The sequence below is a fragment of the Vipera berus genome (genome assembly GCF_964194415.1).
Source record: "Vipera berus genome assembly, chromosome: 2".
Taxonomy (NCBI): domain Eukaryota; kingdom Metazoa; phylum Chordata; class Lepidosauria; order Squamata; family Viperidae; genus Vipera; species Vipera berus.
Window position 1 is genome coordinate 169,201,828 of NC_138203.1, and position 17,837 is coordinate 169,219,664.

At 43.0% G+C, this 17,837-nt stretch overlaps 1 protein-coding gene across 2 annotated transcripts; it reads right to left on the reverse strand.

Annotated features, from left to right (window-relative positions):
• Positions 1 to 827: 827 nt before the first annotated feature.
• SLC25A19 (solute carrier family 25 member 19) lies at positions 828 to 12,632 on the reverse strand. 2 transcript variants are annotated; one of them, XR_014025236.1, is made up of 8 exons: positions 12,545 to 12,632; positions 11,960 to 12,148; positions 10,428 to 10,583; positions 9,082 to 9,252; positions 6,302 to 6,485; positions 5,876 to 6,006; positions 3,892 to 4,386; positions 828 to 2,579 (listed from the first exon to the last, which is right to left on the reverse strand). XR_014025236.1 is itself a non-coding variant. In XM_081318580.1 (7 exons), the coding sequence occupies exons 2-7, from the start codon at positions 12,089 to 12,091 to the stop codon at positions 4,186 to 4,188; spliced, it is 975 nt and encodes a 324-aa protein (XP_081174706.1). In that variant the 5' UTR covers positions 12,092 to 12,148; positions 12,545 to 12,632; the 3' UTR covers positions 828 to 4,185. The 2 variants fall into 2 exon arrangements, 1 of the variants encoding a protein (XP_081174706.1); XM_081318580.1 differs by having other exon boundaries at positions 828 to 4,386.
• Positions 12,633 to 17,837: the final 5,205 nt, after the last annotated feature.

Consider the following 17,837-nt stretch of genomic DNA (forward strand, 5'->3'; position numbering starts at 1 on the left):
TGCCACCGATCAGAGAATGTCGATTGGTGGTCCCCAGGGGGAGATCCTTCTCTGTGGGCGCTCCGGAGCTGTGGAATCAGCTACCGGTAGAGCTCCGGATGGCGCCCGATCTTCGCTCCTTTCGTCGCGATCTCAAGACGTTTCTGTTTGTTCAAGCCGGCCTAGCCTGATGGGGATTGGTGGGGTTTTTAGTCTTGTGTTTTAATTTTAACTTGGTGTTTTAGAACTTGATTCCAACTGTTTTAATATGGGCAATTATTTAATCTTGTTTTAACGTTTGTATTTAGTATTTTATTCTGCCCTGTGAACCGCCCTGAGTCCTTAGGGAGAAGGGCGGTATATAAATATTATTAAATTAAAATTAAATTAAATTCTTGAGCAGAAGTTGTGTGTTCATGAAGAGCCCCCCCAGCTGTGCACAAGCCCTGAACGAGCAAGTGCAACCCAGTTCAGGACTAAAGATAAGATATCCCTGTCTCTGGAGGAGGGGCACAATAACACATAGCCACCCAGTCTTATGAACGTTGAACTCTTCCTCCCTCCAGGTTTCCACCACCTACAGGCACTCAAACAAGACCTTTTTATTTGTGACAGACTGCCAAATACAATAACCAGACATTAAGGGTACTGTTTATAAAAAAAACATGCCTTCAGCTGCCTTTCCCAAGTCCTTCCTAGCTACTGCTTGGGTGCAGTAAAATGAAAAGGGATGTTTACATGCTGTTCCTCCATTGGATTCTCAGAAGAAGACTGGCGATTGCAAAAAGAAAAAAATAATCCACAAATTTATGATAAATATATTTATATATTTATTTTTCTTTCACAATAGACACATGTTCTATGGACTAGAAAAGTGGGTGGTCCAAACTGTCTCAGCTACAAAAAATAAATCTTTATATGAAAAATACAGACACAGTGCTATAGATTAAGCATTCATGTTAAACACAGGGAGTGAACAACAATCTCTGCAATGGAATCTGAAACCTTGCACAACCCTAGATGTCAACAAAGATCATTTAGAGTACAGTACTAGGAGTACAAGTCTATCGGGGTTCTCATTGGCATAGATGCCCAGCTAATAACCATCAACCATTTTGGAGGTGTGGGGAGAGACTGCTGACCTACTGATGTTATGCCATCTTGTAAACACTGAAGTATTAAAGTATACACTGATTTTGGCATTGTCATAAGGCACAATATTTTAAAATTAACATATTTGAGGAAATAGACTGAAGGAGGTGCTAAAGGGTAGAGAACTGAAAGATAAGTAACCTAGCTTATATTTGGAGACTACAAACGTCACGTGTTCCTTCTGTGCTGTGACCTCATGCTTGCATTTTAAGTTTGCATGCTTAAAAAGAGTGTAATTCGAATAGAAAGGCAGGTTTCATGAGCTAATGCCTCTTTTGTATAGGTGGAGAAAGACACAAGAGCCCCTGAGGGCAGAGTGATTGTGGAACCCCCCCCCCCTTTAGTTATGGTTGGTTCTTAACTGGTGTTCTGTTCTTCTAGTCCAGTTCTCAACCTTGACAAATTTAAGATGGGTGGACTTCAACTCCTATAATTCCTTAGCCAGCATGCTGGGGGAGGGGTGCAATTCTGGGAATATGCTGGCTGGGGGATTATGGGAGTTGAAGTCCACCCATTTTAAAGTTCTCAAGGTTGAGAAACAGTGGTCGAGTCAGTAGTGTACTTATTCATATTTATTGTTTTTTGTCTGTAATCTATCCAGAGTCATTAAGGAGTCAATGGCCTCAAAATTTGATAAAATAATAATAAAAAATGTTGTGAGTCAAGGACAGTTGTCGCTGCATTTCTGGTGAACCTGCTGTTTGCCTTTTGACAAAGGAGCCTACCCTAAGTGCCTTTTAGAAAGACTCTGAATCAGCAATTCCCATCTTAGACAACAAAAGAAAGGCAGGCCTATGAACACTTTGGGAAAAGAACCCACCTGTCCAAAATAAACATTTCAGAGAAATACAAGCAACCTTTGTTCTTAGGGTACATAAGGCAAAGATTGCACAAGCCAGGGCTCTTCCAATGGTATGTACCGTAGTGTAGCTGGAATGTGACTTTCACAGCTCTTATGAAAATAAATACAGATAAGTGTACAAGGAACAACCTGACCCAGTAGGTAAGCAAAAGAAAGTAACTCCAAAGTTTCCAGTCTGCAGTCTCTATGCTTCCAAACACCAACGGCTCCAATTCTACAGATCCAGCATGATTTGACACCGAAAGAATTTAAATTCCATCTTGCCAGTACTGGAAGCTTTATAAAAAGAATTTGCAGATACTGCTGGAAACAAATCTCTTTATTTTTTTTAAACCTCTCTTTTCAGAAGCTTTGCTTATGTCTATCAGGTATATAGCAAACTGGAGTGTACTTGTGTATCACCACAGTACCTTCAACTCAGCACTGTATCTGAATGTGGATTTGCCCTATGCTGAAAAGAAGTCATGGAGTGGAAATCAACTGGATTGTTGTAAGATGTTTGGTGATTTCCCAGTTCTTTATCTTGTCAGGTTGCAGTCACTGCTTTTCCCAGATACCACGCAAAGATTATAGAGTACAAAAATATCTACATAACTAAATATACATTATTTGTATGTTTTTACATTACATTTTACAGAGAAGTGCATAGAAAACGGGCAAGGAACAGAGAATCAGCTTCTCCCTGTGCTTGAAACTGGAACTATGACGACTCATATATTTTATATCAGGCAAAACTGAAAAGTACAAGAAAATTTAGCTCGTGAGGACAAAGCCCTTAAAGCAAACTTACCAGCCAACTTCTGTGAACTTTTTAATGTAAATACAGAGCAGGTACCAGAAAATTGAGAAATCTATAAATGACTTGGAAAGGAAGATTATTTTAAGGCTGCAATTCTAAATGTACATAGTGGGATTTATTTCTGAGTAAAAATCGACAAGATTGCATCAATCATTTAAATTTCTTTATAGCTTTTGTCATATATAAAATGGGCCAAATTCATCCAGGCAAATGGTCCTCTTCAACTATTTCCCCCCCACTATACTAGGTTAAAGAGTTTGCTGTAAAAAAAAGTATCCATTGTTATTCCAGAGCTTTTTCTTGAGGGGAAAAAATGCTATCAGAGGACAACATTATTTAAGAAAAATCATTTACAATAATTTAAAAGATGTATCTTCTCACAAAATGAAACTTGAATAATTGTATAGTCAACACTATTTTTTCACTTTGATTCAAAATGGAAAAGTTGGAAAATGGAAAAGTTTAAAATGAAAAACTTCTTTAAGAATTTAGATCAAGCATGTGTGTTTAGCATGTGTTTTAGTAAGAAGGGAGAAGTTGATAGTGCAAAAAATATATATGTCTAAAAATAGAGGTCAAGCCTGTAAATTAATTTGGAGAAGTGACAAAAATATATCTATGTATGGGTAGGGCAAGAGGAACCATGAACACTAATGGCCCTGCTAACACAGAAGGGAAAGTTTCCTCTGCTTTGTTTAGGGTTTTAGGGCAACAGACAATTTTCACAGACTCACTAATGAAACACTGCAAAAATCACAAAGTCTGCAAGAACCTCAGCCAAGAGGCACGGACTGAAATGTGGGATGACCTGACACCAGTAAAATCCCAGCGGTAGCATTTTTACTGCCTGGGCTGAATGGTCAAGGCAGATAATTGCCTATTAAATGAAAGTCCCATCAGCACTACTGAAGGCCAGGACCTCCAGCTTGTCACAGGCATTGCAAAATGGTCATGCTGGAAGAGTCTGGCCATCCACCGGTCAATATCGGGTTCAGTTTTAGAGTACCTAGTTTCCAGGGTCACAAAAGGGGATTTTGGTGTGTGAACTGGGGTCTGATTTAAATTCTCTGTTATGAAACAATAGGAAAAGTATACACACCTTTGCAACACAGATCTTCAGAAGCCTTGATGATGAACCTCATCAAGACTCACAAATGCTGCAGCTGCAGACTAAAGAGGCAACTGGAGCAGGTGTTGAGGTGAGCCATTGCTCCTGTTTTGAACTAAAGCAATGAGCGATGTGCATACTGGGCTTGGGCAAAAAGTCACTTATCTCAACTCTCCAATCCCATATGCCCTGCCTCACCCCTCAGTCCCCAACGATGATGACTGCAGCTGCCAGAATTATATTCCAAGAACATCCACTGGAGTCAGGCAGCAGCTCTTGCTTACATTAACCTTCTTGCTTCTTGGACCCACTGGAGTCTTGCATTGTTAGCAGAAGGCTGCAAAAGAGCTCATACCAGAAAAAGGTGAAGCCGGTGGAGAAAGCAGCCTTCAACAAGCTTGGGGAGAGGCCCTTGAAGAATCCTCTGGGTCCCTCATCCAAGATTATCTGTCGGGCACAGTCCATGATGCTACTGTATGTTCGAACCTGCCAGGCACAAGAAAGTGAGTGAACAAGAGCAAAGATTCAGGCTGGGTACCATGTCTTCTCTCCTAGATATAACAGGGCATTGGATTCAGTCTCATGTAATTGTGGGGAAAGGTCATGGCAAGAAGTGCTATGTTAGTGATCTCTCATGGAAACCGAATCTGAAGCACTGCATAGCCAGATTATGTATATTGGTCTCTGGACAGAAAATGAGAGGGGGGAAAAACCAGGAATAGTATGCTTAAGAGATATGGACTGAGATTTAGAAAACAGCCACCCCAAATTGGCTAGTTGAACAAAAAAGAAACTCAGTACAAACATTTTTTTATTGTGAAGGGGTATATGTTCAATATCTTGTAAGAAGAAAGGTGAATAATGGGTCACTAATTAGAAGTAAAAAAGGGACGCGGTGGCTCAGTGAGTTAGGATGCTGAGCTTGTCGATCAGAAGGTCGGCAGTTTGGCGGGTCGAATTCCGAGTGCCATGTAGCAGAGTGAGCGCCTGTTACTCATCCCAGCTTCTGCCAACCTAGCAGTTCGAAAGCACGTCAAAATGCAAGTAGAAAAATAGGGACCACTACGGTGGGAAGGTAACAGCGTTCTGTGCGCCTTTGGCGTCTAGTCATGCCGGCCACATGACGTCCTCGGACAAGCGCTGGCTCTTCGGCTTTGAAACGGAGATGAACACCGGCCCCTAGAGTCGGAAACAACTAGCACACATGTGCGGGGGAACCTTTACCTTTACCTTTAATTAGAAGTAAATCTAAGTTGTGCCTTATTACATGAACAAGATGAGGGAAGCCTTGAGTTCAGGTGCTCCCACTTCCTCTTTCTATTTTGCACATGATTTAAAGCTAGTAGGCACTGTGTATAACAAAGCAATCTGTCAAAACATGGGACACTGTGATTTGCACAAACTGTAGTTTATTCAACTGCAAGCTGAGTGAAAACACAATGTGATTCACTGCCCTCCTTCTCCATGAAACAGGAAAAAAGGGGAGGAGAGAAAGCATCAGCTCCAGATTCTCGTTTAGAAATAGCTGGGGGTGGGGGGGAGCAATGGTTCCATTACAAACAATACATCCAGCATATATTTGGAGGCTACAAGCATGAAAGCTACAGTTCTCAGTGGTGGCGAGAACATACTTCTATTAATATCTTCATCAAAGGCGGTGTTTCCCAGCCATGGCAATTTCCAGGTGTATGGACTTCAACTCCCAGAACCCCACAGCCACACATGGCCATTGAGGAGAATTCTATGAGTTGAAGTCCACACACCTAGGAATTGACATGTTTGAAAAAACACTAAAATAAGGGGAGGAGAGCAGGTGAGGTAGAACCCCTCACTTAGATATTGCATAAAAGGGGAGAAAGTTTGGTCGTTTCAGCTGATACACTCCACTGCCTTCATACTGCCTGATATATTTGGCATAGAAAAAGAGAGAGGAAGGGGAATAAGAAAGATTTCCACAAGCCAAATCCCCTCTCACCTGCCCAAAAGCCGCCCGGGCTTGCTCAAAGCCACCCACTTGCAGTCGCTTCTTGAACAGGTCAAAGGGATATGTCAAGGTTTTGCTGAGGACACCAGCACAGCTTCCGCACACTAAGTTTTTAATATTACCTGAAAAACCAAGAGGTTAGAAGGAAAGGGAAGTGCTCCATAGCTAACTCTGATCCTGCCCTTCAAAGCTCTGGACTGGTCAATGTAAGAGAGGCATGAATCACAGGGGTAGGATTCCCTTTATGAAAGGCTCTCCATGGGTTCCACTAACTTACCGATTTTACTCTTACAATTTTGCTGACAACTGATTTCCAACCTTGAGGCAGCAGACCTTTCTAGGGACAGACAGCCCTCGTGGTATACCAGGAGCTCACCTGCCCCCTTTGCCCTGCCCGGCCCCACCATTGGCACCAACCTTTCTTCATCTCTTCGCTTGGAGCCATCCAGTTGTACACCCTCTTCAGGAGACTGTAGAAGGAAAACTGGAAGCCGGCATAAGGAACAATGGCAATGACGGTTGGGCTCAGCCCCCTATAGAAAGTCAGCAGCCCTTCCTTCTGGTACATGCTGACCACAGCGTGGCGGAGGTTCCTGTAAATCTAAAACAATTTAAGAAGGAGCATCTTTCCTTGACCATGATGCAAATTTTGCTCTCAGTATGGAAGTTAGATTTCAGCTATGCTGTTAAAAAGCTCCAACTGTTAAGAGATGTGGCTTCTGCTAGTTACCCGAACTGGCTATCTCTCTCTCTCTTAATACTTTTGGTCATCACTGTATTAGAGATTGTTGCACAGCCAATCAGATGTTTAGATTGGATTTGGCATTTTTCTCCACTATTGAATCCTTCCCAAGGACCTGGGATAGGCAGATGTTGTTTGATAGTCTTAAAGGTATTATTACTATTGATCATTGCACAGTCAGCCAGATGTTCAGACTGGATTTGGCATTTTTGTCTACTTATCGAGTCCTTACCAAGGACCTGGGATAGGCAGATGTGGATGTTGGATGGTATTATAGTTATCGTCACAGGATGGAAGCAGTTCCTAGTAAGGCTGCCTTTTGCAATTGACTAATGGCAAATTTCTTAATGCCAATGGTGTTCAAGTGGTGCTCCAGTTGTTTTGGGATTGCACCCAAGGCTCCTATTATAATTGGTACTACCCTTGCTTACCTTTGCCACAGTCTTTCTATTTCTATTTGTAGGTCTTTGTATTTTGTTATCTTCTCCAGTTCTTTCTCATCTATTCTGATGTCATCAGGCACTGCCACATCCACTATAAAAAAGTCTGGATAGTGGACATGGCAGTGCCTGGAGACAGCAGAATAGATGAGAAAGAACTGGAGAAGATAGCAAAATACAAAGACCTACAAATAGAAATAGAAAGACTGTGGCAAAGGCAAGCAAGGGTAGTATCAATAGTAATAGGAGCCTTGGGTGCAATCCCAAAACAACTGGATCGGCAGATGTTGTTGTTTGATAGTCTTAAAGGTATTATTATTATTATTATTATTATTATTATTATTATTATTATTATTAGTAGTAGTAGTAGTAGTAGTAGTAGTAGTAGTATATACAGGTGAAATCACAGCTACCAGTTCATTAGCTGGTATTGGCCTTCATATCCATTGAGTTCTTCCCAAGAAGAATGTATTTTAATGTATTGGCAGATCCCAGCATATTATTCACTTTTCTGCTCTTATGAGCACTCAAGATGGCTAAGATTTTTTTAAAAAAAGAATGTAAAACTTTAAAAACACATCACAATAAAATCATTAGAGCAATTAACCAGTTAAAAGCTTGATGTGTGTGTATGTGTGTGTGTGTGTGTGTGTGAGAGAGAGAGAGAGAGAGAGAGAGAAGAGAGAAGCATCTCTACAGATTTCGTAAAGCCTGATCTCAGAGAAGCCCTTCTGCCATGTGCCAGCCATAAATCTTTGGCAGCAGAGGCCCTGTGCCTTTTTGTCATGACCTGACAATCCCCATGCTACCCTTTGCTCCTCCCACATAGTTGCCTTCTCAACAGAGTAATGAAAAGCAAAACAATCTATTATGCAAAGTACACATTTCCACGATGCCTAGCTGCATAGTAAGATCTAGATTTACACTGCTTATTCTGAACGCATAACAATCTTTCTGCGCAAAAGAAAGGATTTCTGAGCACAGAATTTCAAATTTGCGTAAGAGAAGCAAAGATTATTCCTATAGGAAACTTAACATCTGAGGGGGAACGTTAACATGTATTAGAATAAGGAACTTCTTAAGTCAAAACACGGGATTTTCCCGGGTGCACAGTTACAGACTTGGAAGAGTAGCAGCTTCTTTACAGAGTAGCTGACAGATAAGAGACAGAGTGAACACCTTGGATCTCAAGCTCTTCTGCCACTTTGCCCCCGAATTCTGCAAACTAAAATAGTTGAATTCAAACATATTAAGCCAAAATAATTCTGCTTTGGTAAACAAGTCATATTGACTTCACATTCTGTAAACCATGACGTATGGTGGTTGCCTATTTGTCAGGCTGCTTCCCTAGCTCTTCTCAAAATGCAACTGTTTATCAAAGTATTTTCCTGACTCGTACCTATCATGTGGTCCTCACCCTTTGGGACTGTTTCAGCAAACCCAAGCACTCCTCCTAACCTTGCCTGTCAGTTCACTGACAGATCAACCAAGGATCTTGTGACACCTATACAGGACAGTCCCTTCTATGAAAGATTATGCCATAAAAAATGCATTGATCTCTAAGATTTTTATTTTTTTATTTTTATTTTAATTCCATTTATATCCCGCCCTTCTCCGAAGACTCAGGGCGGCTTACAAGCTTAGCAAGTAGCCTTCATTCTATGTATATGCCTGCTTACTAGGGCTTTCACACACCCCAAGCGGCATTATTACAAAGTCAGCTTAATTGCCCCCAACAATCTGGGTCCTCATTTTACCTACCTCGGAAGGATGGAAGGCTGAGTCAACCTTGAGCCTGGTGGGATGCGAACCTGCACTAATTGCAGGCAGCTGGTGTTACTTAAGGAGGCATTAGCCCACTGCCCTAAGACTCTAAGTAAGTTGGAAAGCAGTCAGAATGGTGTCATTTCATTAAATAAATACTGTGGGGGTAAAGTAAGGAATCAAAATATTCTCTAGCTGGCAAGAGCAGAATTAATCTAGAAGCGCTGGGGGTGCTTTCATTCATCTCTTACCTTCGGCTCTCCTTGGGCAGCCAAGCGAGTCCGCAACGTGTCAAGAGGCTGAACTGTCACAGTAGCAGCACAAGCAGACAGACCGCCACAGACAAAGTGCACAGTGAAGCCACGAGCATCATAAGATGTGCCATGGTGCACCAGCTTCGTCAGAAATTCGAAGCTGACAAACTTGTAAAAGAAGACCAAAACAATCAGAAATTTACATATTTGATTTAGGAGAGCCACCGATCACACAAGGATATTTTTTAAAAAATAATTTCTGTGAATACATGTGGTCCAGAAATTCAGATTTTGCGTCTCTGAAGTAATTAGTTAGGACACTGATTTATTTTTTCGCTTATTTCATTTACAGTATTTAGGAGGTGGATGTCTCTGGAAGTCTGTAAGTATCAATAGAGCTGAACAGTTGGCTAATTTATGGCTCAGTGGGCATGGATCCAGTTAATATATTTAATGGTTTAATATGTTACAATAGCTGAACCCTAATAACTGGGTAAACCCTGCCTCAATTAGTACTGAGTTAGCATTCTACATGAACATACCCAACATCTGAGAAAGAATAACTTAGACCACTCAGAGTTACATCAGTTTACAAACTAGTATTCAACATAGATTAAATAGTCAAAACAAGAAGAGGCAGCTGATGTGCTTCTCATCATTTTGCAAAAATCAACAGAAGAGTGATTTTGAATTTCAGGATCTGAGATAAAAAGTTGTAGTAGGAATGTGAAATCAGAGAAAATAGAGCATAGAGTTTTTGGACTCTAAGAGAAGGATTGATAGAGTATAAAAACTGGACAAAACAAAATAGGGTATTAGTCTTGTGCAAGCATGGAGATTCTAAATTAATATTTAAAATTACTTAAATTAACTCATTACCTGAAGAGAAAGTACGTGAAAAGTTAATATGAAATCCCAAATATTGCTAAGAATGAATCTTTGGTCCCAGAATATTCCATGATAACAACTCAATTGTGTCATATTAATTCTAAAAATTAATTCTAAATTAAATTCTAAATTCTCATATTAATTCTAAAAAAAAGTAAAATCAGTTTTTGAAAAGAAACATGAGAAGACAGCTAAACAGATTAGAAGTTAATAAAAGTAGTAATTTTTTTAAAAATCCCATTTATATCCCGCCCTTCTCTGAAGACTCAGGGCGGCTTACAATCTAAGAAGCACAAATCAATGTGCTTAGCAATAGCCTTCATTCTATGTATATGCCTGCTTATTAGGGCTTTCGGGGGCCCCCAAGCGGCATTTTTACAAAGTCAGCTTATTGCCCCCAACAATCTGGGTCCTCATTTTCAGGCTGAATAGATAAAATATTGTTTGGTTCTCACCTGGACAGCCCCATAGGTAACGGAAAGAAGTTGAGCAGGGACGTGACCTTTCCAAAACGCGGTGACCCCTTCCTCCTGAAAAATCTTACCAGCGGCCTGCCAGATACCGTGATACTTCGCATGTGGATTTTTGGAGGAAAGCTGCTCTATCTGAAGCTGAAAAATGATGGCATGAGTAAACTATATAATGCTTATGTGGAAAATTTAAAACTCCAAAATGTCTTAGGGCTATGATATTTATCATCAGAGTGTCTTAGGCTATTGCCTGATATAAAACTTGCTTACCTGGGAATAATTACTATTTACCCTGGCAGGAAATATATAAATACAGGTAGTTCTTGACTTATAGTTTGTTTAAAGTTACAATGGCACTGAAAAAGTGACTTATGTCCATTATTCACACTGCTGCATAACTGCTGCAACATCCCTATAGTCACAAGATTTACATTTGGATGCCTGACAACTGGTTCGTATTTATGAAGGTTGCAGTATCCTGGGGTCATGTGATCATTTTTTTGCGACTTTCTGACAAGTAAAGTCAATGGGGAAGCCAGATTCTTCACAACCATGTTACTAATTTAACAACTGCAGTGATTCACTTAACAAGCATGGCAAGAATATTCGTAAAATGGGGCAAAACTCACTTAACAAATTTTTCACTCAGCAACATAAACTCTGGGATCAATTGTGGTCATAAGTCGAGGACTACCTGTTATTACTGTGCTACTTTAGAATAGGCATAGGCCCCACATAGCCTTCCAGCAACTTCTATCATCTGGAAGGTTGCACATACAACACTGGCCTCTTAATTTCAGAAGGCCCACCACAAAAGGTGTGCCAGTTAGAAAGGGAAAATATTAGCCTACAACATATTTCCCAAAGTTTAGAATATGTAGAAGGAAAAGGCTTATCATCATTTAAACATTGTTTTAAAACCCTGGAGTAAAAGCAAACCTTCAAACAGCCCTAAGTAATCATCATAGGGCTTCCTTGCCAAAGCTGGCAGTGCAACACCCAAAGAAAAGCCGCTACACTGAACTGCACAATACAAGCACAGGAGCAACTACGCTACCATAGATCAGGCAGGAAGGCTTTCTAGTCTAGTACTCTTCCCACGGGGCTCCTCAGATACTTGTGGAAGTCCAATCTCACAAGTCAGATATGTCAGGAAGATTGCCTTCCAGTAACTTTCTCCTAGAAGCCACCTGCCTCCGATTCCATATAACGATCATAACTAGTAGGTCTTGGATCGCTGTATCAGTGCCTTCAAGAACCACCTTCTGTTCCTTTAAACGAGGAACAATGTCTTCAGGTGAAGGAACATTCAGCTGTGTTTCTGCCTGGATGCAAAACCTTATGCAGACAGCAGAGTTAAAAATAGCGGGCTCTGTAATTGGACCCCAATTAAATAACCTCTGGAAAGTCAAAGCTAATGGCCAAATCAGTTCCTTCATAGTAGTGGAATAATGGGAGGGTGTGTGTGTGTCCCTTACCCGCTTCCTCTTGTTTGTCCAATGTCATAAAGATAATACCTGAAACCGAATCTTGAGCACATCAAAAGGGCCGATCATTGCCCGAGTGACCAATCCGGAAGCGGATCCCGCCGCTGCTACTTTCACAGTCGAAAGGGAGCTGCACTCGGAATCCGGATCATAGCCAACCATCCCTCCCTACAAGGCCTACGGACCTTGCTCTCCATCCACGCCCCCGGGGCACCAACACTGGAGGCAAAGAAAAAAAGGAGGGATCGGACTGAGAGAGAGAGAGAGAGAGAAAGAACTCGGCGGTCTTTATAAAGAGAAAACAGAGCCTCTGAGCATGTTTAAAGTTGCATTCAGCTCATCTGAGCATGTTTAAAGTTGCATTCAGCTCATCTGAGCATGTTTAAAGTTGCATTCCTCCCAAAGAGCCGCGCGCCGACTTCGCGTGGTCGTGGTCGTGGTCGTGACCGTGACCGAACACATGTCCTCAATCAACCTGCCCAGCGGCTCATTTGTGGCTGCCTTCAAGCAGACGCTGCAGCACCCAGCCCAGGTTTCCGCCCTGTTCCCCCCCCCGCCCCGCCCGGGAATCGCGACCCTCCCCCGAGGCCCCCTTTCGGCTCCAGCGAGGCTCACCCAGACCGCGGCTTCCCACGGCAACGAAACGCGGCGACCAATCGGGGCGCTGGCAAAGATTCAACCTCGCTCCACCCGGGCACCCGGCGGCAGGTCTGAAGGACGACCTCACGCGGCTCTCGCTTGAGATGACAGCCGCCGGGCTCTCTGGGAAATGTAGTTCTGCAATGCCGGGATGCGTGCTTATGCCTGAGGATCGAGGCGGGAGGAAACGGGGGAGCGAAGGTTTTCTTTAAAAAAAAAAAAGGGCTCCGATGAATGTGCATATGCGGATGCATTTTAATTTAATTTAATTTAATTTAATTTAATTTAATTTAATTTAATTTAATTTAATTTAATTTAATTTAATTTAATTTAATTTAATTTAATTTTTATACCGCCCTTCTCCCGAAGGACTCAGGGCGGTGTACAGGGCAATACAATAAAATACAATATATAAAAATTAAAAAATATTAAATACAACAGCCCAATTCAATAAATTAATACAAAACGTTAAGATACCCCTAAACCCATCAGACCAGGCCGGCTTGTTCAAATAAATATGTTTTTAGGTCACATCGAAAGGAGCGAAGGTAAGCGGCTCGGGATTTATTTCTTAAGAAATTGCCAAAGAAACCGCACAACCCGGAAAAAACTAAAATACAGATCCTTCCGGACTGCAGGACGCCACTCCCCGGTAATTTATTCTCGTCGATCTTCAGTAAAGAAGTTTGGTATTTCTCTGGAAATAGCTGTACGTGGGACGGCACAACAAACCTTTCTGATTTTCTAGTTGCAGAGATGGGAAAGAAGATGTAAAGATGTTAAATTCCCTGTTTCTTGTGCGCTTTTTATTAAGGCGTGGCAGCCATGTACAACTTTTGAAGAAGCTTTTTCCCTGCTCCCGTTCCACATAGCGGTGTACAAGTAGTTTGGACATATAATTTAGTTCCATCTTCGATCAAAGGATACATCTGTTCAGAGAACGAACGAAACGATTTTCCCTGTCATTTCCACCGTATGTATTACCTGGTGAGGCTACCTCAACAAGCAGCCCCAATCTCACCCTAATGAGTTTTTATTCCTAACTCCAGGCAGGGTATTCCCCCCCCACCCCCACCCCCCAAAAAGTATTTAGCTGTGCATAATTCGTGTGGTTGAACCTGGTACTCTTCAACTGTGTTTGATTTTAATAAGATCTGATTTTATAAGAAAGAGTTGAAATCCAAAGCATCTGAAGATGCCAAGTTTGGGGGGAAACTAGTGCAAATCAAAATCACCACATGGCTAAATTCACATATCAAACTAAGCTAGTACAAAATTACCAGTTTGTGGAGTAATGTGTTATATTAATTCATTGTTCAATAAGGTATGGTTAAACAAACTAGCATAATTAGAAATCTAGACTTTTGTGTCTCACTCATCAAACCATTATTAAATAAATCAGGATAATGCTGGTGTGACAGCTTCATGCTTCATAGATAATCTGGAATCAGTGAACTATCTTGGCATCTAGCTGACATTGCTATATCATAGGTCACTTTTGAACATAGTATAGAAATTGTATTGCTTTGAAGACTTGCACAATCGTAAAGCAGGATTAATTGCTTTGAAGAAGGGGAAGCTGTGACTTGCCTATAAACCTCTGCAATATTGAGGAGAGGGGGCAGCCCCAAAGTATCATCATATCATGCCATTTAAATAAAATAGCAAACAGATTTGTGAGAGGAGGTAAAATTTCTTTTCAAAAGTAAACCATAGCAATCAGAAAAGACTGGACAATGCACAACAGAGTAAAAAAACAACAAAATCTGAAAATATTAATAATAAACCATCACTTTAATAAAGAAACCATAGCATGCTCAGATGCTTGTCTCTAATCACATCATAAACCAAAGGCTCACTTTAACAAAATGTTTTTAAGAGCCTTCCAGGTTGCAAGGAGAGCTGGAGCCTGGCATCTCACCTGGGGGAGCAAGTTCCATAATGTTAGAGCTTCCCCTGGAAAAATCTAGCTGACAACTTTCTTCCAGCAAGATTCTTAGTAGCTCCTTCCTTGGAATTCAGACTGGATGGGCAGAATCATGCATGGCTAGACAATCCCTGAGATGGAGAGTCTGAGGTGTATGTTTATGTGTGTGTGTAGCATTTGTGTGCTGCTGACCCAATGACCCTGGGCATTGTAAGAAGAAACCTGTCCACTGTCCTTGTATATAGAGAGGCCAACAAAAAATCCGTCCTGTTCACTCGAGTCAGCAATATATATATATATATAATATATAAACTTTGCCATCTTCTTCACTGAGCCATAAGCCATGATATACAGAACAATGTGGCTAGCTTTATATAATAGCGTACGCTAAGGCAAAAAATAAAAAAACACCTAATGGCTTACCACATTGAACTTGAACATTGAACCACAAGCCTAGATTTAATGTCATTCACAAACCTTGAATTTGTTTATCAAAGAAGACTTCATCTTTCCAGACTGGACTGAGAAATCCCTTCTCAATAGTACCAGCTCAATCCAAGGGTTTGGCTGAATACATGATGAGCCAACCAGGGTAGAAAATAATGTAAGTACAATTCCGTGGATCGCCGTGACTTCAACTTAAGGCCTGAAGGCAAGATGCTCGCATTGCTTGAATTAAAGTACAGTCTTCAACTTGACTCAGAATTTCTGTTGCTAGGCAAGATGGTGGTTAAGTGAATTTTGCCTCGTTTTATGACCTTTCTTGCCGCAGTTGTTAAGTGAATCACTTCAGTAGTCAAGTTAGTAACACAGTCATTAAGTGAATCTAGCTTCCCCATTGACTTTGTCAGAAGGTCGCAAAAGGGGATCACATGACCCCCAAAACACCACAAACGCCATAAATATGAGTCAGTTGCCAAGCGTCTGAATTTTGATCACTTGACCACAGAGATGCTGCAATAGTCGTAAGTGTGGGAAACAGTTATAAGTCACTTTTCAGTGCTATTGTAACTTCAAATGGACACTAAGTGAACTGTCGTAAGTTGAGGACTACCTGCATTGGCATCTCTGTGATTTGAGACTCCTGGATTTTGCATCAGAGGAGAAGGGCACTCATGCTAGATTAGTTCTGTTAAACTTCCCCTTCAGACCTCCAGCAGACTCTGAGGCCTGGGGATCCTAGTGTCTACTACACTACATGCCATATCAAGGCCCTTCCTTCCATTCAACCTATGTCATGGCAGTATTAATACCCTGTCAATGATAAATGCTTATATGCTTCCCATGAGACAGACACCCCAGATCAAAACCTTGTGGACTAAACTGAAAACATATGCTAGTAATCTAATATAGATGAATCCAAATGCATTTGTAGTCCTAGGACAAAATCTCAATGATTGGGCTCTAATGATCACACCTGCTACAGCACAAATGACACTCTCCCAATCCTGAAGATAGGACCCTCCGAGGCTTCGGTGGAGCCCGTAATGAGCGCCAGCAATAACAACGGGGCGGTATTGAAAAGGACGGCAAAGCGGCAAGGAGGCAAGGCTCCCGGACTCGAAGGGGCCAAGCGGAACGACTCGATCAGGCTGACGGTCGAATTACAACGGCCGACAGCAACCGGCGGCACCCCACGGCAGCCTGTAAAGCGGCCGATGATGGTCGGGCTGCAACGTGCAGTTTGCAGCCTTTTCTGGCTCGCTCAGACCGGCAGAGAGCACATATTAGCCGGCAGCTGCCGATGGGATCTTGCGGCGGCCTCCGAATCAGCTGTTAAGCGGCCTGCTTGGATGCGAGTAACCGGCGGCAGCCCGCGGCAGCCTGTAAAGCGGCCGATGATGGGCGGGCTGCAACGCGCAGTTTGCAGCCTTTTCTGGCTCGTTCAGACCGGCAGAGAGCATATACTAGCCAGCAGCTGCCGGTGGGATCTTGTGGCGGCCTCCAAATCAGCTGTTAAGCGGCCTGCTTGGATGCGCGGCATGTGGAAGCCTGCAACGGACCTACAACGACCTGATCGATCTCCCTTCGACAGACAAACGGTCCGGTCCTGCAGCCACCTGCGGAGGAGCTGTAACGACCTGGGGCTGCCTAGAAAGGTAGCCCGGACGGCGAGGCTCCAGAATTGGTGGCTGCTGCCCCCCATCTGCCCATCTATAAGATCATCGAGCTCCCCCCCCACGGAGGTCTGTGGGATGATGGCCACCGTCTGTAGGCTAGAGCGCCATTTAAAACCCTCCTGTATCTGGTCTGGAGGGCGGAATTCACCAGGGACCACCTGAAGCTTTATTTGGAGGTGGGATGTGCCGAAAGGCCCCCGAGATAGCAGTTATCCTCTCGGGATCATACTTTAAATCCAGATAATCCCTCCTTCATTTTTCCACCGGAGACTGACTACAGCCCCTCGGTCGCGATGACATCTTAGGCATGGAGATAGATGAACTACCACTGCTCATCACCGGAGCTACGAAATTATCCACCAACAGACTATGCTAGCATTTACCGGACTCTCTCTCCTCCTGCGACCTACCCAGGGCTGGATGGTGGCCCCCTGAGATCCTGATCACTGTGAGAGGGTGACCATGTTCTCAGGAGCCACTACTTCAGCTCTGTGGTCTTGATATGCAGTTGTTCCAACCAGCTCGTCCTTTACTCCTATTTCCACCTCTGATGGCTTACACCAGAAGTGAGCTACTTGCCCTGAGAGCTTCCCCCCTCTCTCAGAGATGGCCATCAGACCTACGCCGCCGGTTCCTTAATGACGGGTCCTGGGACCCCGAGAGGTGGCATGGCGCCAAGAAGAGGCTCTTGGGTTTTCTTTTAAAATTTTTTTAAGGGTTAGGGAGGGGGGAGGATCAGGCCCAGCAGAATGAGGGGAAGATCCTACCGGACCTGTCTCAGCCTAGGTTGGCCAATGGTCGCGGCAATATGAGGGCCGAAGAGAGTCTTGTAAACCAGGGGGATGGGACAGGGATACCGATCCCCACAGTAATTGGGAATGGCAGCAGATGGAGGAGCAGAGGGCCATATAGTATTCTGAGATCACGCCCACGCTATCTTCTTGCTGTGGCGCGCTCTGACCCTCTGGCTCTCGCCTGCTGCCCTGGGGAAGAGGGAGGACTGACTCCTGAGCTCAGGCTGATCTATTTTAATGCCAGGTCTGTTGTGAATAAAGCTCCCCTCATCCATGACTTGATCGAGGAGGAAGACGCAGACCTGGCATGCATCACGGAAACCTGGCTGGGCCCAGAGGGAGGGGTCCCTCTGACTGATTTATCCCCTCCAGGTTTCCGTGTGCTACATCAACCTCGAGCTCAGGGTAGGGGAGGTGGCGTGGCGGTC

Coding starts and splice junctions, on each gene's coding strand:
- SLC25A19 (XM_081318580.1), bottom strand. CDS start 12,091: ATGGTTGGCTATGATCCGGATTCCGAGTGCAGCTCCCTTTCGACTGTG. Junction 10,584..11,959: donor TGCTCAAGATTCGGTTTCAG/GTATTATCTTTA, acceptor ATCATTTTTCAG/CTTCAGATAGAGCAGCTTTC. Junction 6,486..9,081: donor CTGCCCAAGGAGAGCCGAAG/GTAAGAGATGAA, acceptor AAATTGTTTTAG/ATTTACAGGAACCTCCGCCA.